Source organism: Aythya fuligula, chromosome 20, assembly GCF_009819795.1.
Source record: "Aythya fuligula isolate bAytFul2 chromosome 20, bAytFul2.pri, whole genome shotgun sequence".
Taxonomy (NCBI): Eukaryota; Metazoa; Chordata; class Aves; order Anseriformes; family Anatidae; genus Aythya; species Aythya fuligula.
This window is the reverse complement of record NC_045578.1, coordinates 3801919-3829598: the sequence shown is the minus strand read 5'-3', so window position 1 is coordinate 3829598 and position 27680 is coordinate 3801919. Positions and strand designations below refer to the sequence as shown.

At 43.8% G+C, this 27680-nt stretch overlaps 1 protein-coding gene across 2 annotated transcripts; it reads right to left on the bottom strand.

The window, feature by feature from the left end:
- Positions 1-1519: 1519 nt before the first annotated feature.
- On the bottom strand, positions 1520-26634 carry UBE2G1 (ubiquitin conjugating enzyme E2 G1). 2 transcript variants are annotated; one of them, XM_032200866.1, is made up of 6 exons: positions 26388-26634; positions 12786-12888; positions 9852-9949; positions 8580-8758; positions 4797-4920; positions 1520-2710 (listed from the first exon to the last, which is right to left on the bottom strand). In XM_032200866.1, the coding sequence occupies exons 1-5, from the start codon at positions 26431-26433 to the stop codon at positions 4834-4836; spliced, it is 513 nt and encodes a 170-aa protein (XP_032056757.1). In that variant the 5' UTR covers positions 26434-26634; the 3' UTR covers positions 1520-2710; positions 4797-4833. The 2 variants fall into 2 exon arrangements, with proteins under 2 accessions (XP_032056757.1, XP_032056758.1); XM_032200867.1 differs by lacking the exon at positions 26388-26634 and having other exon boundaries at positions 9852-9944; positions 12786-12841.
- Positions 26635-27680: the final 1046 nt, after the last annotated feature.

The following is a 27680-nucleotide window of genomic DNA, read 5'->3' as shown; positions in this document are numbered from 1 at the left end:
CAGTAAAGTTCAACAGGCCCCTCCTGTGCCTGTCAGAAGCTTTCTACAAACTAGACGCTCAGCCCGCAATATCTTATATGCCTCTTTCATTAAGTCACTGATCATCAACAACATCAGCACCTTGCACCTCTTAACAGTATCTCACATTAGCACTCCTTCCTTTGGAATGTCTGGGCTGTGTAGAATCACAAACCATCTTGGTTAAGCCAAACACAAGTGCTTTTGTATTCAAATAATTTACAAGAGAAGCAACCCTGCTATGGAATGAACAGTTCTTCCATACAACTGGTGCAAGACTAACATTTCCAGGCCTTCCCTAAAAAGAAGACACTAGTAGCTCTCCTAGAGAAGAAATGAGAAAAACAAAAGCTTTGAACTATTTTGTGAAGTCCACAGATGAATCAATTCTGAACTATGTATGTTACTCAGCAAGACAAAGCATGGAATACTCATCTTGATGGAAGCAGCATGTAACAGTTATCTTGCATTACTGCCAGCTCTTTAGATATACTATGGAAAGGTAGAAGGGCAGCCAGTGAAGTAGTCCTCCACTACTTGATTCAGGAGCAGCAGCTTCTTCCAATACTTTGTTTATGGAAAGAATAGCACCATGCTGCTGGGATCCTGCATAGTTCTAACTCTTTACTAACTGAGAAAGGGTAGCCAGCTGGTAGGCAAGAAACTTCCTCCCAGACAGTTTTAGACAAGCATTCAAAAGGGGACTAGAATTAGCAATTGTTTCTGAGCACTAATAGATCTGAAATACTGTGCACATTTCTCTCTATATATGAGGAAGCTATCCAACTATATTCCTTATATTCAACTATAAGTAACAGCAAATATAAATAATGGTTTCTCAAAATACTTTGTTAGCAAATACGTAAATATGAACATTAAACATCTGTTTATCTAAAATACCTGTAGGAGGAAGTAGTGTCTCCACTTCTAAGTCTTAATTATTATACTTCAATGGCTTTTTTTGTCCCATACCCTACCTTGCCACTGTTAACCATCTCCTTTCTCCCACCTCAACCCTCCCCACAAGAAACCTGCAGCTATGCCTTTTAGTATATGCACAGTGCAACCTGAAATGAAATCCAGCCACAGCTAGCAAATTAGTATTGAACGCTTCTTACAAGATAATTCTTAACACTGAACTCTTTATTTATTAGTAAGTTACTCTGCTGTTAAAAGCTGTGATAAAACAAACCTGTGACAGAGCAGAGAACAGTCAGGTAGTTGCAAAATCTTCTGTAAAGTTTCTTTGGTAGAAATGTGTTTCAGGCATGCTTGAGAAACTCCAGTATCAGATACTCTGAGATTAATATTTGCTCACTGGAGGGACAAGGATGGTTCCAACTGGAAAAGTTTTGTTTTTAATTTCAAGATTAAAAACAGTATGTCACGTTAAATAAAAGTTTGCTTATGTCAGGTTGCTGAAGATGTTCAGGTAATCTGCACTCCAACTGCAGCTCCCCCTTCCTATTTAGATACTGAAGACAGCCAGTTTGACACATTATTATTGGAAAAAATTATATTTTGGAAGAACTCACTACAGAAGGTGACAGAATTCCAAAAATCAAATTACATGAAAATATACATCGCAATTTTCTTTGTACATTAGGTGAGGAAACTCTGAAGTAGAAGGCAAAGAATATGAAGGGCCACAGAAGAGAGAGAAAAGGGATAAGGAGAAAACTATTTTTGATATCAAACCCAGAAGTTAGTCATTTGAAAGCCTACAGATGCGCATGCTTGAATTCAACCTTGAGATAAAACAAGTCTCCCTCACACACCCCACCCCACAAACAGGCAATGCAAAAAGGCAAAAAAAAAAAAAAAAAAGTCACCCATAAAAAAAAGCAGCTCATCCCATCTTGGACTAACTTAGTCAATTCAACTTCCAAATGAAAACACTCAAGTCCCTGGAAAGGGAAAAATCCAGCAGGCTGCTCAAGGGTGCTCCATGGCCAGTTTATTGCTATACCCAATTCAAGAAGCATGTGCAATTGGGTTTCTTATTAAAAAAAAGAGGGTTGAAGGAAAAAAGAGCACCTTTGAGACTACAAAGGTCATCATAAAAGAAGACACAAGTAATTGATAGCAAATCCCTTCAGGTTTAATTAGGAAAATTTTATGTTCTGATGAGGGAATAAAAGGGAGCACATTTCCAAAAAACAAAAGAGATACTAAACTTCAATAAGCAAGAGATTTTAATTAAGCCTCAGTGGGTCAAAGGAAAATTAAAGTGGAAAAAAGACTTTAATCCTAATTGGTTTTAGTCTGACATGCTTCACAAGTTGTTGTTTGTAGTTTCGATTTTTTTAAACTGATAGGAAACAATGAATAGGGAAAGAAAAACCTGCTAAAATCTTTAGAATTTACACGATTCTATTCCTAACTACAGACAGCATTATTTGGTACAATGTGTATTTGTGGATGTACATGAACAGTATATATATTATCCGGATCATGTTGTGCTATGTACACATCTTTACAATTCTTCCTGAAGGTTAAAGCAGTTCATTAGATTTCAAAATGCGTAATCATCTTGTGTTGGCACTTGTTAGGCTCTTGTCAGCATTGATAACTGGCATGTTTTATTGCAGCCCAGTTCCAGCCAGTGTTTGCCAACTTGTAACAACAGAAGTCCAGCAATAGGTGGGTAGAGTGCAGGAAAAAAACAGTGCCATGTTTCTCAATTGGAGACCTACAAAGAAATCACAATTATTAGAATAAAAGCACTCACGATCCTTACTTAGTTTTAAAACTTCAGTGTTTCAAACTCAAGGAAGATACTTATTACTTATTCAAGAAGTCTACCTACCTCTATACAGAAGATGCATACATCCAAAAGCATCACCTGAGAAAGACTCGAGTTAGGTTCAGCATACTGTGCGACTCAGCCCAACTATCAGACTTTCAGGCTCCTGTCACTTGCGTTGCTTGTCAAGTTCATAGTGTCTAAGGGTTTGATTATTCACACAAAACTAAACACCTGTAGGTTTTTCATCGAAGCTTCCGTGCACCACTTCCTGTGAAGGATGGATGCTGCTTTGACAGCGAAGTACAGTACAAAGTGGCACAGCAGTGCTTCATTAAACAGCAAGCAGTGTTTGAAGCCAGCTACAAAGCCCCTTCTCATCCAATTCATCATCCACAGCTTACTTAGGAGTCACCAGGATTTAGAAAAAACTTTTGCCTTCCAAAAAAGTACTACGACTGATTTCTTAGTATTTGTCATAAGCATTGTTTCACTATAGCCAAGTTTAACATGGCAACAGAGTTAAGGTTAATTCAGGATATTCTGGAGTATTGCTCACTTATTCCTTAAGGAAGAACTGCCAGTTACATTAAAAACTATTACACTGTGCTTCAGGGCAGTTGTATAAGCCATTCAATTCCTTTGCCTAGTCTTTTGACAGAATTATGAACTTCTCATGCTTTCTCTATTCTGGAGAGAGTTCAGTTCAATCAAAGCATTTCTTCACAGGATGCTGCAGTACTACTTTGTCACAGAGCACATACACACCCTGACTCCTCCCAGAAACAGTACTACCAAGAGTGTAAAGCAAGCAAATATTTCCTATGCAACTTTGGTGAAGAAAAACCGTGAGCAGTGGGAACATCTGACAAGATTTTCTAGTTGTCCAGACAGCACAACCCTTCTGCACAACACACAGTACCGTATTCCCCCCCAACCCCAGCTTTGTATGGACACTTTAGTGTTACATGTTTTGGGGCTTTCCCAGCAAAATGGGTTAGAATAGTTTACTTGCCAAGCCAACCATTAAGAAAGGGCAGCTTCAACATGAAGTTCTGTTTTGCTTTGAAAAAGCAAGAGTGGAAAATTAGCTGGTTGAATTTTCTGGCGTACCATGGTTAAAGTAACCAAAGGCCATGTATTTAAAGGCCACATTTTAATACAGCACTTTCTACAAGTACTTATGGTTAAAAAAACAAAAAACACTAAAGACTGTTCAAATTACAGTAAGCATCTGGAATCAGGAATTCATTTTATCAGGGTGAAAGAGTGTAAATACCACATCAGCTACTCTGACATGAAAAGTTAAACAGGTTCTCAGATCCGCTAGTTCAGTTTTCAAGCAGAATCTTTTTCTGAAGCTATTCCTAAAGCTTCCCCAGTGAAAAAGTCATTCTGGGGCTGCTGAAGAGAATACCACTTTTCTTGATATAATCTATGGCTAATATCTCAACTTAATTATTTCTGATATACTAGCAGACTTTGTTTAAAAAAAAAAAAAAAAAGCCCCATAGATACCTGAAACAATCTTATCTGAATAGTTCCTAACAATGGCAATGAAAGCGTAGTTAAAACAAGCGACACACCACCAATATCTGCAAGAGAAGTGCCACATACATGCATATAAACTTAAGGTAGCAATACAGGATGTTTTTAATATTTAAAAAAAAAAATGTTCTTCACAATAACAGACATGAAGGAATGAGTATTCCTTTCTAGTACAACACTAGTAATCCCTAAGTCCTATTAGGGAAGCAAGATGAATACTGCTAAAGGGAATCGCAACTTCTCTAGTACTCTTGTATTTATCCTATTCAGAAGTTCCCCAATCTAGGCAGAAGGGCTGTTATTGCACTAGAAAGTTTAAGCAGTGCTTTAACTATGAAGTCATTTGGCTGCACACAGCCAAAGAACTCCACTAAGACCAAGCAGCTGAGAAGATTTTTTTCCTTTCTGAGAAAAAACTGAACTCAGCAACACTTAGAAAATCCTCAACTCAGGTAAACTAACTCTTCTTCAAAAGGATACTTACCCTGAAAAAAGTGAAGCTACTAGCTGCTGAATAAGTGTCACTCAAAAGCAGTTTCTTGGCTTTTTCTTACACAGCGGGCAACTTTTCTTTTAAATTCTCCATTTCTGTCTTCTCTCCATTCTTTCTGTAATTGAATAGACAGCTTTCAGATGTCAGTGCTATAACCATATACAAGCTCTAGGAAGAATCTTGGTGTTTGTTTTCAGACATTTACCATCTAGTCAACACCTAAGTTTGCTTACAATCATTGAGCTATTCACTAAATAACATTCAGGGCTTGAACACTTGCTCTGGGTTTTCATGCAAGTTGTTCACAAGACAGTGAAGATTTAGTCTCCCCCCCCCCCCCCCTTGGCCTTTAGGCATTCCCCAAGACTAACCTAGTAGCTACCAGCATTTTGAAATGTCTGGGCTGAAATCCATTTATTTCAGCCTGACAAGCAGAAGCAGACTGCAGACCACAAGCTATTGTTACAGGTTATAGGAACTGGCTTGAACTGCAGTGATGAACAAAGGCATACAGCTACTGTAGAGCCGGTAGTTCCGCAATTTTTAGGACAGTCCAACTCTCTACATCTAGCTAGTACACTCCAGGATAGAAGTACAGAAGTCACAGTATTCAGAAGAGGCACAACAGTATCCTTCGAAAGAAAAAACTCCTAGTTGGCTGCAGCTGCACAGTATCATCTCCACGAGGAAGACCTTAACAGAATACTCAGCATACCTACGGAGATGGTCCCTGGGACATGTACTTGATTTCAGAACTACACAGACTAAGAACAAAGATGAACGTGAAGATAGGCAAGAGATAAGTCTGAACGCAGAGATGTGCAAACCATAGCATCACTAAAACCTCACAGGAAGAAGTGCAGTCACTCGAAGCTATTTTGTGTCAGCTTCACCAAGCACTCAGTTGAAAGCATGGAGTTAGTACACAGTGACACCCAGGTTGACATCTTGTGTGCTGCCTTACAGTTCAGCAAGGAAGTGACAGGAAGTATTTTATGAAATACAGGGTTCTTCAGAAGTGGTTTTTTTTTTTTTTTTAAATAAATAATCAACATTCTTATGGGGCTGGAGAAAAAAAAACAAATCACACTTTCTTCCTTCTAAGGTAACCTGGCAGGCAACACCTTTCCACCCCCTGCATGGGGTGAAGGCACATGCAAGAGAAAACTGGGATAACTGGTACATCCCAACGTGAACCACCTCCACGCTCACCTAACCAGTTAACATCTTGGAAAGGCCAGCGTGTTTTATCTTTCCAAAGAAAGCAGAAACAAGGCCACTAATTAGTTTGTTCTCCATTTTCAGTAATTAATCCTGAAGCATGTGGTTCCTTGGATGGGGACACAGGACAGCTTACACAAGAGTTCTTAAGGCCAAGAAAAGCTTTGAATTTGTGCTTTCCCAGCTTCAGGCTTTTGGTATTTTGTTTTCCTGCCCTTTATTTGTAGTTCTATGAGGCAAGTGTTCAGTATTAAGTTAAGTTCCCAATTTGACAACGCTCTCCAGAACTCTCATTTCAGGTTACAAACTAGTTCCATCTGCTTCTCACAGCATGTACTCAGGTTCCCGTCCCTCACTTTCCCCACCCCAAGAGAGTATTCCAACCCACATTTTTCAGTTTTCCAGGAAGCAGCTATTTCCCCCGCTCTTTACTGCCATGACCTGCCTGTAAACACCTCATTTTCTAGATTCACTGAAGATGAGAAGTTAAGGAGAGCAAAATAACTTTTAGTAACTGCCAAATGCTGTTGCTGCAGTAAACTAGAAGACTCCTTGATAAACAGATTGGAAAAGAGGACGTGAGCCATCAAGTCTTTGCTACCCTGATGAGGATGTTCTGGTTAACATGGAGGGGATGCAATCTGCAGTCCAGCAAGAGATGCTAAGCTGCTGAAGCAGCACACTAAATTTAAAAGTTACTTAACATCTTACAGTCAGAAAAAGAGTTACTAGCATCCAAAGTTATATCAGTCATTCCTTGGTACTGTTGTCAGTCTGAGATGGGTTTAAAGTTCTGTTCTTTCAGGCTAGGGTAAAAAAGTTGTTTCCTTAAGGCATTTTCAATCTTTACCCTTAGGTTGGACCAACTTACCAGCCAGTAAACAAATGAGACAAATTAAAAAAAAGACAGCTCTCACATACAAAGTTGCTCCTGAGGCAGCTGATAGAGTGGGTTATAGTATAGAAAGACTTAAAAACAAAACTTATGATGCCAGTTGGTGATAAGTATAGGTTTCTCCAGCCTTAGGTCACCTACATTCAACACACAGCAGTTTGTAAGCTGAGGAATTCTAATGGTACTTTTAGCATTTCATTAATAACTCGCTCCTTCCAGTGCTCTCAGGTATGCCAGCAGAAAACATCCGCGTGTCCTGGGTATTTGTTTCCACGAGTGTTGTGAGAAGGGGAGGTCCAACACAAAAGAATATTAAATGTGGAAATTCTTCACTACAGTTTCTGGTGGCTTTGTTTTTCCTTACCCCATTAAGTTTGTTTTACATAAGACTGTTCACAAGATTTTTCAGCAAAGCTCAACCACCTCTGGAAATGCTAACAGCATAGCAGATGAAAGGCTTCTAGAAACTAAACTCCTGCCCACCTTAGGAAGGAAAAGCTAACTTGATGGAGGAAGTTAACATGCTTCTAGAAAACTTTGCGTCTTCCAATTGTTATCTCCCTTTCCTTACTCTTCCAGTTAAACCTGGAACTTCTCTTTTGCAACCACATTGCATGCATTAGTCATTTTTGTACTGCAATTCAAGAGTAATTCAAAGGAAAGTAAGTATGTTACCATCTCTCAGATGAATGGGGCCAGAAGTCTGTTCTCCCACTTCCCCCAGAACTGAGCATTTTCCCCTCCCCACCACAGTTATTAGTCTGATTGCTCTTCTGCTATAAAAGCAGCTCTTCTAGAGATCCGATAGCCATGTTTATACACCCACGCAGCACAGGCCATGCTCCAGAAACACTGCTTGCTGCACGCAACTCCTGCATCAAACACTTCTGACAGGATCCTCACTGCAGATTCACCCCAGCCTCAGACTATAAATTGTGCCCTTCTCCCTTGCTCAGGCATTCAAGTCTGGGACAAGACCAGACTTAAAGGCCGGATGCTCAGTGAGGCCTTCAGGTACTTTCTCTAGCAGACCTGCACAGACAAACCTACAGCTTTTCTCCATGTTCAGGTAACACTGTTTTAAAGAGGTGAATACAAAAAAAAAAAAAAAATCACAACAAAATTATACTAAGGTACTCCCACTGAATTTTCTCCTTCCCTTCAAAGTGAGTTACTTAAGCCATTAATAGATTCATTAAGACAAAATGTTGCTAGTTTACACAAGTAATGTATTACAAACAAAAACAGGTTCTAGAATATGTCTATTTCCACAGCTAAACTTAACAGCACTTGTAACACATATATAACCAGACAGGATTTTATAGCCAGCTTCCAAAGCAGCCAAGGCTTATTCAAATACATCTGTGCTCAAGTTATTTACTACAAGTAACTGCATTACTGCATAGGGGAAATCAAACCACTGCCTATGAAGCTTGACAGCATCTCTCCCTTGCATTCTCTAAGACATTTACCAGGGCTAGCTGGAAATTCTATTTCACAATGAGTGCTTTTCGCAACAAAAAGGTAGCCTTAGTCCATGCTGTACAAAGTTCACCTGAAAAATTATTGTACTGTTTGTCAAAGTAGAAGCAAAACACTATCTCAAGTTTGTTTCTACACTAAAGACAATTCGCAGGCTAAGAAAAAAATAATCTTACCGCTGCATCAACATTAGCAGGAGAATCGCCATTGGGATCTGCCAGCATAGAAATTACACTAATCATTATAGTTTCCACTGTGTGAATAGGAAGCCAGCGTTCCTCAGGTTTTTCATAGCCATATTTGTCTTCTCCAGGCTCATGAAGAATTGAAATGCAGACATCACCATTCTTGTCAACTACAAAATAGAACAAGGCATACTTCAGTAATGAACAACACGCTGGCATTTCTTCAGGATACTTATGGAACCGTTAACCTTCACTCCAGCTAGTCTAAAAACATGTTGGTGAAATAAAGTTTATAAAAAGGAAAGTAATTATATGTTACAGCGCTCAATCTCTAAGAAACAAGGCTTGGTTGAAGTCTTACTATGCCTAGACTTTTGGGGGAGGAGGCAATACATGGGTGGGAAGAAATTATTTTTTAACACCAGGCTAACAACTCTCAAAACTAATTTAACTAGGCTTCCACTGCAGGTCTTTTTTTTCTTTTTTTCCTGTTAAAGTTTAACAAATCAGAGGATGACTTCTTCCACAGCATAAGCATCAGCTGCATACTACTGCTGTGTATTGGAATATCACTTAAGTTGCTAGAATCACAAACCACTGGCAAGTACTCTGACATTTCCAGAGCTGAAACTGACTCAGCACCAACATACTCACATTCCCTTATGACAGGAGCACTGTGCTGGTCTCCTCCCAGCTTTCAACATCTACATCTCCACTAGTGACTTAAAAACCTAAAAAACATTCCTACTTCCCAGTAAAAACCCTCTTCCAGTTTATTTCACCTTCCCATCTATGTCCAGCAGAGTAGAAATAAAAGAAACCTTAGGAAGAGCCATCTTTGGAGGGACTAAGAGATGCAGTTATTTCCTTTCACGCTTCACTGAAGGAGGACAACCTTGGGCCTTCTACACTGAACTGTCAAATTGGTAATACAGTAAAAATGAAGCACTTGAAGGTATAACAGAAGGCAGGTATAGAAGTTAACACTCTCCTCAGACCAGAGCTTTGCACTTAAGTATATACATGTAAAAAAAAAAAAAATCATAAAAGTTATCTAGAATCCAATAAGCTATTGAAAGATACTCTAGGAGCAGTCTTTCAGAGCAGCACTATTAAAAACTCTGCCATGTTTAGTTATTGCTGTCTTCACATAAGAAAGATGTAAATATTTTAATACTTCTAACACAAACAAAATTGTATGCATTTGTCTTGCTCATATTTTCATTCTTAATTACAAAAAGCTGGAACTTTGACATTGCTTACCATTCGGATGCCAGATTTCTGTGATGAACTTCATTTTTGGTGGCCTCAGTGGATAGTCTTTTGGAAAAGTAAGATGAGCCTTGAAAACACCACCTTCACTGGGGAATCAAAAATATCTTAGTAGAGTTTCTTGTAAGTTTAAGCTGATGGCTGGAACTTACTGATGCACCAAAAGCTCTACATTTACCCCTCATGCAGCTTAGCATGTTGTTAATTAACAGTACCAACATTCACATAGGCAATGCAAGGAGTTTCTAGACTGAGAAGATCCTTTCACAAGATACTGCCAGTTCCCCAACACTTTTTTTTTTTTTTTAAGAGCTAGAATGATGTTCCATAGGGAAAAAAAATGACAGGGAATTCACTACCTAGAATTACAACTCACATTTTTCCTCCCAGCACATTTGTTAACAACAAAAAATATTGCCAATAACTCTCAAGTACAGCCCCACAGGTATCTGTTTATATTCTTCCTTTAAACGCCTCTGTCTTAATCTCCCAGTATCAGCCTCAGTGAAAAGTTACAGAAAGCTTTATAGTTCGTGTCTACCAGTAATACCTTTTCAATACTCATCTAAATGGACTCAGGCATAACAGCGAAGTCTTCAACATTACATTTACCCACTAAACTGGAGAATAATAAATGAGACATCCAGTTTTTATGTGGGAGTTGCATAAAGTCAGGTCCACATTTAACTGAAATAACAGTTTAAGTAGCTAGGTTTCAATACCCAGAAATACTCCTTTCTGAGAAAAGTGAATCCTGTATTCAAAGGAAGTCTTACAGATGGAATACTCAGCAAATATAATCATTTCTTGTAACTGATGTTTGTTATGAAGTTTGAAGTTGCAGGGGCAGAGGTTACAAAACTAGAACATAACCTCCAAAGAAGGTGGCATGAGATATGCAGTATGACAAAGCTACTCGTCAACAGCCACTCCCATGAGAATTGGAGTAAGAAAGAGCTGTTGTGTGCATCTGGTTTTCTCTATTCATAATGGAGTAGAAGCCTGCATCCAGAGCTCACAGGCTACTGAGAAAATAAGTTTTTACCACCAACAATAAAAGAACATGCATAATTCTAGCAGGTCTCAAGAAACAACACTATATCTAAATGACTTGGCTCTTAAAAGAGCACAGCTGAGGGGATCTGAACCCACAGCACTCATTTTTAACAAGTTTCAGGAATGCAAATTACAAAAAATTATTACTCTTCCTAGGAAGGGTAAGAATTCCAGAAACACCAGATATTTTAACATCCATACTAGGCAAGATAAAGGGAAGTTAAATTACATTTGTTGACAGCCCCAAACCAATTAAATTCTACATTTCACAATGAAAGGAGTTCCTCCTTCCCTTCTTAAAGGAGCAGATAATAAATCCAGGCTGTAAACCAGGCTGTACCTGGTTGCCCTTCATCAACAACATATAAATAAAGTTGTACCTGGTCTGTAAAGTATATCCAATTGAGTTGTCAATCAAGAGAGACCAGTACCATTTTTAGCAATATTTCTGATAAAGGAGCCTCTATCAGTAGCATCATGCACTAAATCTAAAGTCTACTTTTCTTGAGTTTACAACAACAAAAAAAAAAAGTGACTAAGGACTGGAGCAGAAGAGAGCTTGCTATCTAACAAACCTCAAAATGAGCTCAGCACCTTACTAAAGTGGGGAAAAAATGCTACTGCAATTTTAAACATATAAGGCAAAGGTCAATTAAAAGCAATATGTCTTTACTGACAGTATTTATAAAGTGGCCATGAGAATATAACGTAGCCACTACAACACTGTTCAAAAAGAGGTCAACACAAGTTGGAGAATTCCTCTCATGCAAGACTTGAAAATCACAATGTAGTGAGCTTGAGAAGCCAAAGCAATTTGATTGTTGTGCTTAACTACTTACTCAGAAGCCTGCAGACAAAGGTATACAATGATTTGATGTTGGAACTAAAATTGACCTCGAGTAAATGCCACTAAAAGGCTTTCTGTATCCGTAATTTACCACTGGAACAGCTTAATAAAGAAGAACAGAGTTCATCTTCGAGAGCTACACTTTAAGCTGACCTTTTCAGGGCATAAAATCTTTTCCCAGGAGCTAGAATAAATGATCATATGCAACCTCTGAGAAAAAAAGTTATTCTCTCAATTAGTCAGAGGTTTGGGTTTTTTGTTGTTTGTTTTCTAAAGAGCTACCACACTACATGTGCCAGAGTGCTTCAGATACATATATATATAGATAGATAAATAGATAGCTGGACAAATGCAGCAAACTCAAGTCCAGCAAAGAAGTTACAGTGTGAAGTGCACATATTTTTGTGCAAGTGTCCATTAAAGAATCTTGCCCTTCAGAGCAAGGATAAAGATTCAAGCTTTTTGAAGCCTACCATGCAAAGTTTGCCTACAACACAAATCTGACCAGCGTTAAAGTACTCTAGGTCACATTGGGAAATTCTCCTTCAGCAAACAGTGATCGCTGTATGGGTTGACCCATCTCAAACTGCGAGGACTTGAGGCTTGCTCTGTGGCCTGCTGCAGTTTCCCAACTGCATCCTTCTCAAATATTTTCCTACAGTGGCCATCACGAAGTTGGAAAGGTTTGAAGTTGTGCTATCAGCTAAGCTAGAGCCTCACAGCAGTGACAGCAAGCAGATTACACCTGCCTTACTGCAATGTGTAGAAACCAAGCTGCCCCTAAGCATAACCTATCCTCTCTCTTTTCCATACAAGTGCACAATAGGATCAGTGCTGCAGCTTCCCAGGGGAGCAAAGAGGTTTAGAACTTCACAGCAAATTCAGCTATTTACAATACTTTACTAGCAACTGAACAGCATTACCTAACTTAGTAGGAAGATGTAAGTCATCTCTACTTAGACCAAGCTAGAACTAGCAAATAAGAGTTCTACTTAAGTTTCTATATAAGTAGCAGTACTTACTATAGTGTATCTGGAGGACCAATAATAAGGACTTCCCATCGATAAAGATCATTGTCATCTATTAAGCCCGCTGAAAAGCCTTCCACTGGATTTTTGTTGAGCTCTGTGTAGGAAAAAGAATTTAAGAGTGACTTTAGGTGCCTATTGTATGTATTCACTGGTTTTGCTCATGCCTCCATAGGTGACCAAAAAAACCCCATGACTTTCAGCGACCTGGTGCCTACTGATGGATTTATGATCTGGATGAGTATCCTCAACTCCCTGCCACGTACAGCTGCGTGCTGCCAGAGTGGAGACCCAGCCTGACGCACACCACCAGCTGAGTGCATTGGGAGCAGGATGACCAAGCTGTACTCAGCACCTTCAGACACGTTCTCCTGAACTAGCTGCCACCAGGTGTGCATGCAAATGAAGAAATCCACACATTTGCTACTAGTTAAAGAGCCACACTATTTCACAAGAACCCTGAGGAGCCAGATTAAACTCAAGTGTATTTTTAGGTCTAGAAAAATGTTAACAGAAGAAAAGAGTCACACATATTCTTTATTTAAAACTAACATCCTACATCCCTTTAATGATTCTTTTCAGATTCTGAAAAGATTTGAGATATGTGCCCAGTGCATTTTGGAGATAATAATTTACTGAATTCTGAACTATTAGAAGTGAGCCTAGAAGTTGAGCTTGTTATGTTTTTCGTTTCTTTGTTTCACAGTTTTATCCACTAGTGACAAGCACAACAGGATTCTAAGTTTGTAAGCCACTTCATATAGTTACAGCCAGATCGGAAGTTATCTGGAAATAGCTATGCAGAAGTCAGGCCTGGATACAGACTCTACCAACTGTGCTCAGCCTGCTCCAGTAAAAGCACAAGATCTAGGAAGAAACACCTTAAATGAGTACTGCCTAAAGAGGGAAGTTGGGGTACGGAAAAGAACGTCTCAGCTGATTGCTGCAGGTCAGACACCAATTTAAATCCCAAGTGGTGCAAAATTTAAGATCTTGATACAGCATTTCCGACAGTGCAAACTCGTGATGGATGGATCTTTGGTATTTAGAATAGGGCTGGGTGAGAAGAAATTACTCATTCAACTGGTCTGTCTTCCATATAGCATCAGGGGTTGTTTTGTTTTACAGCTGCTACTGCAGGCATTAAATCCTGCCAGGCATCACACAGCCCCCACTAGTTACAGGTCACTGTTTCCCCCCCAGTACATTCCTTCTATGTCAAATCTATAGCAACAGCTGTATTTTGTGTTGGTTTCTAGGTATCAGACTGGAGTTTAGGGCACCCTGTAAAGCCCTCAGGTACACAGAGAACCTCAAGTGAGAGCTTCGTACCTTTATGGAAAGGAGGCTACCATTACATCCAAACCCAGTTGTCCATAAGGTTGCAGTCAATGTTTGCTCTAATTAAGAATTAAACTATTCAAAGAACCATTAAAAAAAGACACAATAATCAATTCAAGCTCTATACAGATAAGTAAGTTCAAACACTAAGAGCTCTCAGCTCATATGAAGGATCAAGATCCTGAGGAGGTGGATAGCAGGAATACTGACTTCACTCAGCCACTGGTAACTCAGAGTCAAGTTTATCCACACAGATGAGTCAGTGCTAAAATCCCAAGAAATGTTTCATTTCTTGGCAGTATGTTGGAAGGGCTTTTCTTAGAACCTACACAGCAGTGGTTCAGTCAACAGATGAAGTCAAACATTCGCTCTGAGTTACAGCACAGAACAGACTGAGGTGTTGAACCACATCATATTTTCATTAAACAATGCCTAAAACAAAGGTAATACCACAGGCTGCCTAATTGAGATGCAAGTTTCAAAAACCCAAACCTATAGCACAACCACACCTCTGCTAAGCAGGCCGGTTCTCACCCTCCAAGATCTCAGTTGAAACAACTGCATAAGCTTGAGTAACAATCACATCCAATTTTAGGTTAAAGGGACAGAACGAATAAGCATGTCACGTGGAGCCAGAAGCAGATGCTGCAAGAGCAAGCCCACCCCTCCCCAAAAATCCTGTGCTTCACCAGTCCCTTACCACCTCCCTGCTACAGACATGCCTTCAGCACCAGATATTAAATGATCTATGACATTAATATTTGAACGTGATCTGCTTTTGCTCATGGGGTTTTATTAGAAGTTGTCTATTGTTTGTGCAAAAAGAAAGGATTTGTCCTGACACCTCTGTTCAGGATGCTGAAGTTGCCCACTAGGGTATGGGTAGTGTGATGCAGGAAAATCATCCAGCACAACTACAGGAGCCAACAGAAAGTGCAAATGTTAGGTTTCAGTATCGCATCCTAAGACTTTCAAATTTGAAAGCAAGCCTCCAAAACAAGTTCCCTCATTTCTACATCTCCAGAGAGAGAAATCAGTTTATGGCAACTTTCCTGTGTAAACTGCTAACGTTGAGCTGTTTCCACTTAGCTTCCTTACTGGTTGCGAGTTATCACTTGTCAGTGATAACGCTGAACAAAAAGTTAAAAGTGGAAAATTAAGGATGCTTCTGAATGCTGAAGTATTCAGCATGCCACACTATTTTAAAGTCCAGCAGGCACATCTTCTCTTCTTTCTTGATTTGTGCTACTTCCATTTCTTTTTATATCTGTCTCAGCCTCCAGATAACAGCTTTTTTAATCCTTAGCTCCTTTGAAGCATTTTTCACATACTTGTTCCCAATGAAAGCCAGCTCTTGCATTCTGACTCATACTGAAGACCTTGCAGCACTGTATTGCAAGAGATCTTGTGAGAAGGAGTAAGATTGCTGGATACCAACTGTTGTAACGCAGGAACCTGTAAGCTGTATGAGAGGGACAGCCATTGACAAATACCCTCGGTGGCAGTGATTAGGAAAATCTGCTTAGGGGATGTCACCTATAAAGCAAATTGTGCTGTTACTTCTTTTACTGGAGATGGCATCAGTCTCTGCTTGCAAGAAATTTTCCTGTTCTCTTTTCTCTGTAGCAATAGCAAAGCATGGTGTAAATAGTTACTGCACAAACACTTTAACGTGAGGGAGAACAATGGCCATAAGCTCAAGCACCTTCTCCACTAGAGGCACTTGGCATCACCACAGGCAAGTTAGGCAGTCTGCATGGAAAAGCTAATTTTATGCTAAACAGAACATCCACCAACGGCTAGTGAGAAGACAAAAAAAGGAAAGCTCAGCCAAGTTCTGCACTGGGATGTGAAAATCATCGTCCCTGGTTGTTTTACTGTGGACAGTTACAAGCTGCTACTCATTAAAGCTTGTGAACACCGAAGCCTTGTTTAATTATTTTTCCTGGACAGAGCCACCGCTGCGTATCAGAAGAGGTAGGAGCACCTCTCTCCCCATGAGCTGAGGCTCACAAAGCAGCAAAATCTTTTCCCCAATCCACGTACCCTCAGCACAGCTCACGCAAGGATGCGAGGAGCAGAGGCTCCAGGCTGCGGCAGGCTGCTGCCAGGCGGAGCGGTGACACTGACACTGCTCCCGGAGCAGACACCTGTTCCGTCTGTCACTTCCCACCACCCCCGGCACTTAACTGCTTGTGGACTGAACGGGAGGGAGCTTTCCCAGACAAACCCATGGACGGCGAGCAAAGGATTCGCTTCCCTCCTCCTGCCAGGCAGAGGGAAGCAGCGCTTGGTGCAGGTCCTCTGCAGAGCCCCGCTGGAGAGCAGGGCTGGGCTCTAAGTCCTGGAAAAGCCAAGAAGTCAGATACCTACAGAGAACTGTGTCCCTCCAGGTTATTTTTTTGACACAATATTTCTCTGCAATACCTTTATTTAACTGGAGACATCTTGCATTTTTTCAGTATAAATCCATGTGCACTAACACATCCCCATCACACCCATGCTCAAATTCCAATGCAGGTTACTTGCTGCTATGCACTGTACGCTACTGTTTAGTATTTAGTCCAAAATGACCTGCATTTCTAATAGTTAAATGTAACAGAAACTTTTCTTCCCAGGGGAAAATTTCTTACATTCCCTCTAGAAGCACCCTCAGGTAGAGTCCTCAGCAGCTCGAGCCGCAGCTGACAGCCAGCGCACACCAGCCTGGGCAGCTGCCAGGCAGCAACGCGCAGGGAGAAGAATCCCGTGGCTGCTCATAAATCAGGCTGTCGGTTCCTTGAGTCCCAGTCCTGAATCAATACCTGTTTTGGGAGACGCCAGCAGGCCCATGACAGAGTTGTTTAAGTCCAGAAGAGGCTTTAATGCCCAGCGCCTGGCTTCCCACACCGCCTGCCAGCACCCCGGTGCTCCTGCAGTGGTTTAGCTCCAAACCAGATCCCATCGCCCTAAGCTGGAGCCGATACCATACCTTACGCCGTGCTGCCAGCGTGTGTTCAGTTTACACCAAGCTACTGATGTTTCCACACTCGCTAAAACTGCATTTATTGAAAGCAGGAGACTTTTAGAAATCCAAAAGCAACAGCGTCAACAGAAGTGACTAAGCAGAAAGAGCCCCGTGGCTGCAGGCAGCAGCTATGTGCGGCATCTCAGCGTTTCAGCCTGACGCTCCGGCTGCCAACCGCTGCACACCAACACCGCCGAGGTTAAGTTACACCACCGAACAAAGCTTGCAGAAGTACAAGCTTCTACAGTATTTTTAAACAGCAGCCTCTTCAGTGAGCTGCACAGTGGTTGAGGTTTGTGCTGCCAGGGGACTGAGTCCAAAGCAGGAACAAAATGAGGACAGCCCAAGTCCCAGCTAAGGCTGCTGGAGAAGCCATCGCCCTGATCCGCAGCCAGTCCCTGCTCAGGCAGGTATGGGCTGTACCAGAGACGTACATTTGCTAAAAATTAGGCTTGTTTTTTCTTGGGTGCCTTTTGCAAGTCCAGAAGCTTCTAAAAACAGCTGGTGATCCTGAACCCCCTCCTTCCAGGCTCCTCTCCTCCATACCCCACGCCGTGACTTCCATGGTTAGATGAACCGAGGTCAGGTAGGATTTCCAAGACTCTTCCTTCTGCCTACGTACGCAGCTGCAAGGCTTTGGATCTAGAAGATGAGTGCTGGATACTGCTGAAGTAACACGATCTCCTCATACAGACCTGCTCCCAGAGCTCTCCATATTATCTGCTTTCATCATGTTCGGTCTTGCTCCACAAGCTCATCCAAGAAGTTCAGTCAAAACATAGCACATGATGCACAGCATTCCTGCCTGCCACTCCAGCAGTGACAAACCAAGCAGTTAGGACAGAACAGTTTTGTTCTCAGAAGGACATTTTAATTTATTTTGCATCAAGACCGAAGCAGTAAATACAAACCTGCCCTAAGGAGAGATCTCTATCAACCAGTTCAGCAGCAACTCTAGATTTGCCTCTTAACTTCAGCCTGGCAACTGATTAGCAGCGCTCCACGTGCTATCCCCTGTTGAGGAGGGCAGCATCACACAGCCCTAGCTCTCCCCTGGGATCACAGAATTTGTCGGGAGGGTACATTTTTAGCATCAACATGCAAGCTGCACAGGGCATCAGCCCAACGCAACGCTCCACAGCTGCAAATTGTGCTCCTCTTGCTGCCTCCTCAACTACACCTGCACAGCCTTCCAAGGATGTGCGCAGCAAAGCAGGTCTGGGAAGGAGGGAGGACAGAGTTGGAGGTTTCTTGTTTGTTTGTTTGTTTTCAGCCCTAATAAACTTCCTAGCCAGGGCCACAGCTGACCAAAACCTCTGAATTTCCAAGTACTGTTTAAGGCTTTGAAACATGCTTCTGGAATAAAGACTCTCAGCAGTAAATGTATAACCAGTGTTCAAATTACAATGAATACTCATTTCGGTAGAAATTGAAAAACAAACCATTTCCTCAAGAGCCCCTGTGACTAGACTGCTTGAAGCAGGCTTTTCTATTCCAGTCACACCAGAACCCAGCAGTTACCTCAGCCGGGTTAATACCGAGGTTGAACAAGCCTCTAAGAGCAAGGTCTGAGCTTTGGGCAGGAGGGAGGATGGGAAGAACAGGGAGTCAATAGGAGTGGAAGAAGCTTGATTCTCAGGGTCAGTCCTGAAAAGAAGCGGGTTTTTCACCAGAACACATTCAGCAGGTTTGCCTAGAGTCAGTCACAGCATGGGGCCACAATCACCCACTGTACTCAGTAATAACTGAAGTGCCACCCTCGTCCTGCCCTTAGTGTGCACTCTGAAGAGTCACAGAAGTACGAGGTGGGTACACGCACATTTGAGATGCTCCCTCAGCAGCACTCACTAGAGACCTCATCAGGATAAGGAGTTCAAGACTCCAGTTATCTCATCCCAAAGCAGATGTCAGAAACAGGTCAGATGAATCATGTTCCACAATTGCTTATTTCTCTCGCAAACAAAGGAGCCTCAAGAGCTTCAGATGTCTACTGCATACTCTGCTACAATTCTGCAAGGCAACTGTCATCCTATGTCTCACTCGTTCGTATAGTTGACGAGTTTGCCATGGATAGTAGGAAAATTTTATTAAACAGCTGTTTACAAACTACTGACAGCCTAAAGATACAAAAAAATCCACCTAAGTATCTTCTGAACAACCCTCACATGCATCAGTTATGGAACAGCACTGCTGAGCAGAGTGAAGAGCTCTAGGATGCGGGTTTACAACCAAGAACAAAACACAATTCTATGGAGTGTAATAGAAAGGCTGCAGCACAGCTCTGCCATAGGGAGATGCTGACATGCGAAGAGCTCAGAAACCTTCATCACATGTGTAAGCTGGTGTACAAACCAAGGACATGCTTCCAGTTTGTTTTCTTCTCTCACTCATATGGATAACAGGTTTGCATCTGAATTTGAATTACGTTACTATTCCGAATTGTTTAAGACACATGCCTTTAAGTGACTCTCGACAGCATCATCTTTTAGATCAGTACCAAGAGCAAGGCAACGAAAACGCCAGCCGGGTTGATGTACTAGGTGGTGTGATGACTGCATGAAAATGGGTTTCCCTTCACACGCATCACATATGGGAGGAGTGCATGGGAAAGCTTTAACAAAGGGCTTCTATCAGAGCCTTTACTATCGATCTAAACCAGAACAAGCGCTGCTAACATTCACCCCCCACAACAGCAGTTATTTTTACAGAATCCTGTTTCGTTTAGATTGCTATACTTAGTGTTCTTACAGGGTCTGGATATCTGATCTCTGTTCCAGCTGATGTGCCTTGGACCTGACAGCAGGAAGGAGAAGAGAACTAAGTACAAACACTTACACTGGCAGGGTAGGTAGCCTAGAGCACAGACCTCCTAGATTCCGTACGCAACAGATCTTGCCAAGACCAGCCTAGTGACAGATAGCCACACACCCCTGAAAACTGAAGCACAAAGCAGGTGCAGCATGGTGATAGCACAGACCTGCAACGTGAAGCGTTACCAGATTCTGTTCCCAGACACTGGGACAAAAGTGAGACTGTGAGAGTTTCAAGAGCTACATGCCCTCCTTCCTCACCCAAAGCACCTGCTCTTCCTTCTCCAGGCATCTGACTTCACACACGTTTCAGTATTTGGTTAGTTCATACTTTCAGAACAGCAGCAGCCTTCCAGTTCAGAAGTTCTGCTTCATCAGAACCCAATCTTTACACTGAAAAGAAACAGCTGCATTTTATTTTTTTAAATGCTTCCATCCCACTCTGCACCAATACTTAAAAGCTTACTTCTGCAGAATACCTCACATGCTTAAAGACCTTCATAAAACCCCCGCCTCGAAGGTGGCAAACAAAAACACCTGGATTAGAACAAAGATTACAGTAAACACACTAGGGGAAGAAAATTTAGCAGAATGCCTGTATGAGGCAAGCAAGTTTCATCTACGAAGTCCACTCATTCTCAAACTGCTTATAATAACAGGACTTCAGAAAAGAGTTGTGTACCAACCATGAAAGGGCACAAATAATCCTATCTTAGTTGAATGTGCATGTGCTGTTCCAAGACTTGCATAAAAAAGTGGCATGAGATGCAGAAAAATCAAAGCAGAATCCATTATAGTCACAACATATTTTATTTGAGGACTACTTACTCTACTTGGTCCATCTCAATTCAATTTCTCTTAGACCAAAAAAAGAGTAATCTATGTCAAGACAACCAATCTTTACAGTTTACATTTCTACAGCAGACAACTCATTGACACTGAAGTTGGAATCATTATCAACAGTTACACAAGGCAAGACATTTTTTGCAGGATTTGGACGATTTAATATCTCCAAATAAAAATCGATAAGTCAGGAATTCTAATTAAAGTATTTTCTCAACAGGTATTATTTCCACTCCTTATTTTACAGCATCTCCAGTAGTACTCTCCCATTCCAGTATCCCCTAACAGAACAGAAATAAGTCACTTCACTGTCAGATCCAGATACGTCCACAGTGTGGTGCAAATTACAATGCCCCACCTGGGGGGAGCAGAGAAGGGAACAGAACTGTTTGCAGTCAGCTTGGTTCTTTCCCCAAAAGATTATTACTAAACTGACCTAACCAGAGCCAACTGGCTGTGACCACAGACAGCCCTTCAAGGGGCAACGTGCTGAAGCAGGTTGTTACTGGTAGCTCATCTCATTTGCTCAAGTAGCTGGTTGAGTCATCAAGCCCCTCCATTTTGAGGTTTAGCTAGACCTCACTCTCTAAAACTGCCAGCATCCCTGGATTTTTTGCTGTTGTGATTGCAGTCAAAAAAAAGCACCGTTCAGCTTATTCATGCAGCAGGAGCATCTGAAAAAACAACATGTGTGGCTAGTAAAGTTTGCCACAAGTCACATCCATTGTGTTACTTGTGGTGCAACAGAAATTCAGGCTGCTCACACTGTTCAGACTGTAGTCACTGTAACAATGCTCGTCTTTTAGCAGTGATGTTATCTATAAAGCCAGTGAGAGCGAGGTAGCTTTAATGCTTCAGCCACTTTCTTACAAGAAAACAGGATTATCTGCTACGAAGGGGGGGCCTACACTAGGAGAGTGTTAACATAATCAGTATGCACATGCTATATCTAAGCACCCCAAAAGCACGACAGCAATGAAGACTGATTCTCATCTAAAAATTAAACTTTTTTTTTTTAAACACAGCAGTCTTACAGAATTTAAGTGAAACTAGAGTTAAGATTCCAAGGTCCTGCAGGTGTAAAACTTAAGTAATATTCTGTGATATCATGAATAGTTATCACAGAAACAGACCTCTCCAAGGAAGCTAATATGAAGGTTAGCATCAACTTATTACTTTGAGTAAGTACCACTCAGATGGTATTATCTCGTGGACTAACCTACTCTAAGGCAGAAAATAGCCAGTATTCAACTGTAAACAAAGGCTTCTTGTACTACCAGCCAGCCAAGAGATACGCCATCTCAACTTCGATCTGTAAAACAATCTCAATTCTGTAATTCCCTCAGAATTTACTACTAAAATATTTTGAAGGAAACCCTGTGTAACTGCCAGAAATTCAGCTAGCCCAGTGTCATACCACAAGATTTTTCCACAACAGTAAAAAAAACTGTTGAACTGCCACGTTAAGTATTTAATATAGTTTTCCAAGTTGTTAATTTTTAACTAGACACTTTTGCTTTGAAATGAGTTATAAACACTTGAAACTGAAGTAATGCTGTGTTTCTCATGTTTGAGCAAGTTATTAGCATGATTTTTGGTATCCTAAGTTGGAGAATATATATACAGTACAGCAGAACTTTGGCCAATGAGGGCAAGGTTATTCCCCTGTTTTTCAACAAGCCGTGTTTGTGTCAGACTACTCGCACTTCTGGTTCCACTGTACACCGCTGATTTAACTGCATCCTCCCTACACGATCCTGCCAGATGAACTAGACAAGTCTGCCTACTCTGTGTCAGCAACGATTGTGCACAAAGATGGAACGAGAACATTTAGAGAAATGCCTCAGTCTACAAAACCCTTGGGCTCAACAGATCTGGAGACCTGAGAGCGTAAAGCTGCTCTTCTTTGTTCCATCTCTTTTTAAAGAGCTTGATGTGTTTGGACTGTAGGGAGAACACATTTTACCCCATTGCCTCCTAGGGGAATAAACTCTGCTGATCCAGTGTTATACTGATCTACATAGCTGATCCTGCATGCCTGTCTGTCTGTCCATCATACCCCACTCCCCAAAATTCAGAGGGGCTTCATGCTTTTAATTCCCCCTGCACCTTAGCCATAAGAGGAATGGGTAGGCCACAGCTTCTCTTCCACAGCACTAGCGATCCAAAAATCAGGATTGAACATACATCTGCTAGAACATGTTTATTGAAGTTTAAGAGATTTCCAGAAGCTGCTAGAGCTTACAATTAAGTTGATTTGAGAAGAAAAAGACATTTAGCTTCACAGACATTCACACAGGAAAACCTCTAGGGCTCCATTCTTAGTGCCAGCACACTGCCTGCTTTTGGTAGTCAAAGATCCTGATTCAGCAGCTCCTTTGAGCACTTTTTAAAAAGCGCCCGAAGTTCCAGATATCTTGATTTGAACTGTTCTTGTGCCTAGATGGTGGGCAAGCACACAGATACTGAAGCAGATACTAATTCCCTGGCAATGTGGCTATTACATTCACAGAGACACTGAAACTACTTAGTATAAAGAACCCACATTTAACTTTACTCCTACTTCATGACTATTGCTGAATATCCCTTCTTAAGAGTGTTGTCGGCATCCAGAACGTGCTGCTTATGAGGACAAGCATGTTGTCCATATGGCACATGGGTACCAGGTCCCTGCTCAAGTTACAAGGCTCTAGAGGAGCAAACAGTTTTTATACACTTACTGGAAAATCTTGGGACTACATTGCCACGTTTCCCTAATGCACTCTGATAAAACCCTTGGCTTTAAGTCTCAGTGACAAAAAAAAAAAAAAAAAAAAGGGCTCACCAGCTGACCTTCATTTTAACAGAGGCTTCAAGAACTAAATCAACTCATTGAAGTGCTATGTCACAGACTCCTAATTTCCCCATCATTTTTTTTTTTTTTTTTTTTTTTTTTAAAGACAAAGCATATGGACAGACAACAGTTCTGAGGACTACCGTTTTACCTTTCTTTCTCCTTTGGAGACTTTTTATTTTTTAACCTCTTAACATTGAGAATAACTATCTAGGGTCTCACCACCCATTAAAGAAGCTCCATATTCCTCAACTGCTCCACAACTGCATGGGCTTCAATGTCCACCCTTCCTCCACCTCCTGATGTCTTGCTCCAAGTCTAACAGCTCCAACCTCAGACCTTTTGTGGTTTGACTACAGCCGCCTCGATAAGCGAGTGATCTAGAGCTATTAAAACAAGTTTAGATCACATTAACTCACCTCCACTGCCAGTTCACTGTCCTCCAAAACCCAACCACTAAGTACAACCCAATGACTCACCACACTCGATATAATGCAAAAGCTGCATGTAGCAGAAGGGCTGAAATACCAGCCCCACCAGAAGAAAGAATACCACAGTGTTGATTTTTGTTTTGAGGTAGAACAAGCAGTATGAGTGTAAACAAAGAGACACATTGGAGCAGCTGAGACTTGGAAGAAGACAGTCAGCAGTAGGGTAGGAAGATCAGACATCATGAAGCTCAGTCTCTGCATTGCGACTTCAAGTAGCCTGCCATCAGAAAAAGCAGTGTCAGAGTCTAGTTTCAGCTCAGTTCAGGTTATCAAATAAGGAAGAAACAGTTTTCCTTCTCAGGTCAGTAACTCTTCCAGACAGGACTCTAGAAGAATTCAAGGCTCTCCTTCAACGCTCACCACAATCTCTTTTAACACTTGTTTCTTTTTTAAGAAAGTACATTAAGAAGAATACCAACAGCACTGACAGTACTTCAAACACAAAAACCCCACACAGGGTTGCACGCCACACAAACAGCTACACTACTTGAGTCAGCACAGCTGAATCAGTAAGATGGCAACTGGAAAAGCTTACCAGCTTTTGCCATTACACACGAAACCTTCAGAAGGCAGCGAGAAGGATGGTTTGGGGGTTAACGGCAGTCTACCTAAGAGTGTGCAAGCCCACTTCCACATCCAACTGGCCCATACTTACAGATCATATACCTATTGTTATTGTCCCGTGCTTACAGCACATACGCCTCCTGTTATTGTCCTGTGCTTACAGAACTTACACCTCCTGTTACTGCCATATCCGACCACGTGGACGCCTCACCCGATGCCAGCAGCTTGGGAGCCACTGAGGCACTCAAGAAGTACGTGGCTACCCTCCTGAACACGGGCACACATTAAGGTAAGCTTGTTTTTATGAAAAAGAACGTCATGTTAAAGGGATTAAAGAACTCCTGTGCTAGTGGCTGGCTATACTTCAGTTTTTTCTCACCCTTATTAGCACCGAGCACCACCGAAGGGAGCCGCTTACACAACTCTCCCCTCCCTCCCGCTGACAGGGCAGTAGGGGACCACAGGATCCTAAATGCCCACCCAAACCTCCCCTGACCCCCCCATGCCACCCCAAACCCTCCCTCTGGGCACATTTAAGCCGTGTTTGGGTGCACCCAGCAGCGTGGGCACGGCGGAGCCGTGAGGGGGGCGCCCGGAGGCGCCTCAGGGGCTGAGGTGGTGGAGGAGGGGGGGGGGGGAGGGGGGGCTCCCGGCCGCGTTTCTCTTTAAATCTGGCAGCGGGCGGCACATGGAGCCGCATTGTGCGTGCCGCGCATGCGCAGCGGGGCCGAGCCGAGCCGGGCCGAGGCCAACCGAGCCGGGCCGAGCCCAGCCGAACCCGGCCGAGTCCACCCGAACCCACCCGAGTCCACCCGAACCCAGCCGAGTCCACCCGAACCCCCCTCGGCGGCGGCGCGACCCGGCCACAAAGGGAGGGGGCTGGGGCCGCTCCCGGCCCTTCCCGGCCGCCGGCTCCTCCCCCCGCCGGCGCCTCCAACCCCACACGCACAGCGGGGGCAGCCCCGCTGCGGCCCCCCCCCGGGCCTCCAACAAAGGGGGAAGCGCCGTGTGCCCCCCCCCCCCCCCCCCCCCCCCACTCCCGTCCCGCCTCCCCGGGCGGCGGGGCACGGGGGGTGAGGGAGGGAGGACGGGGGCACCTCAGGTCCCCGCGGAAGGTGCGAAGGCCCCAAGTAGTGTTTCTGAGGGGGGTGTTAAGAAGATAAATAAATAGATCAAGCACAACCACCAGCGCTCCCTTCCCCGCTGCGCTCCGGCAGCTGGCAAACCCCACCGAGACCCCCCTCCCGCACTCCCCCCCCACCCCCCACCCCTTGTCCCCTTCCTCCGCCAGGCTGAGGGGGGTAAAGGGGGGTCGGGGGCCGAGCGGGGCCGTTGTGTGCCCCCTCCTCAGCCACCCCCCAGGGGCTGGGGACAGCGGAGGAGGCTCACACCCCCACACCCCCCTCACCCCCCGCCCCGCCGGCCCCTCCGCACCCCTCCCCCCGGCCAGGCAGCTCCCCCTCCCCCCCTCGGCCTAGTTCCCTCAGCTCCCGGCTGGGCAGGGGGGCGGCGGGAGGGGGATTTGGGGGGGGCTCAGGGGGGCTCTCCCCCCTCACACCCGCCCCCTCCCGCCCCCCAAGCGCAGGCCCCTTCCCTCAGCGGCCGCTCTCCTCCTCACCCCCCCCACCACCACCTCCCGGGGCCGATCGCCTCTCGCCTCCCCCCGGTCTCCCCCCCAGCCGCCGGCCTCTCCCCCCGGGCCGGTACCTGCCAGTTGCCTCCGCAGTAACAGGGCGGACTGGAGCTCCGTCATTCTCCCCCTCTCCGCCCGGGGAGGGAGTCCCGGGGACGGCGCGGCTCCCGGTGCTGCGAGCGCCCGAGGAGGCGGCGAGTGGCCCTCAGCCCGCCCGCACGGCGCCCCCCGGGGGTCTGGCTCGGCGCCGGCCGCCGCCACAGCACGCAGGGTCCCTGCCAGGGGCGAGCGGCCGTGGCTCCGAGCCGCCCTCCTCCTCCTCCCCCCGCCCGCCAGGAATTTCGCTGCACTCCGGGCCGCGGCGCGCAGGCGCACTCCGCGCCGCCGCCGGCCCTTCCGCGCCGCCATCTTGAGAGGGGAGAAGCGGGCGGGGAGGCGGGGCGAGCCTGGCTTCGGCCGCCATCTTGAGAAGGTCACTTTTCTCTATCTCACTCTCTTTCTTTTTTTTTTTTTTTTTTTTCCCCTTCTTTTTTTCTTCCCCTTCTTTAAAGCCCTAGCCTGCAGGTAAGAAGGGAGCCTGCTGAGGAGGACTTGCGTCTGGTGGGGCTTTGAGAGGTGTTCTCCGGCCGCTTTCTTGGCTGCCTCGCTGAGGGCAGGGGGGCTCCTCCTGAGGGCAGCGGCAGCTCCCCGAGAGCTTTCCTCAGTTTCCTCAGCGCTTTCCTCAGTTAACACACTGCACGAGACTATTCTCAGGTTCGGGGCTGTGTGTAATAAAAACTATCGGAGCATTCTGTCCCTGCTCAAAGCCCTGCTTCCTTCTCACACTGCTGCCGTTTCCCAGATCCAGTGAAACACACGGGTTTTTTCGCAGGGGGCTAAAAAGAACGGCTTTGTAATGAGGAGGCTGCTGCTGGAAAAGTTGCTCAATGCAGTCTGTGCAGGATTGCTGCAAAATGTAGGAGGATTTGGCTGTGGGTGTGATGGGGACGCTCGTGTGAGGGGGAGCGCGCTGAGGAGAACGGCGGCGCCCGGCAGGCTGCCAGCGCTGGAGGTGCGCCCGGGAAGGAGAAAAAAGGTATAAAATGCTGAAGTAAAAAAAAACCCTTGTTGCACTTGTGAGGTAAAGGGGGTCTCCTGGATTGGTTTCTCCTCGGGGAACGTAGTCTTGAGTTTGGATCTCCACCAAAAGCCTTCAGGAGGTGACTGCAAGTCTGAGGAAAGGAACTGCTGAGGGGAAAAGCTAAAATCTGGGGTAGTTTATGCCAAAGAATGAAGTAAATGACCAAAGGAGGACTGTCAGAAATAAAAATTGTCTCGATATTCATGTGTTGTCTGTAACAAATGCACTGCGATAAATTGGTGCATGA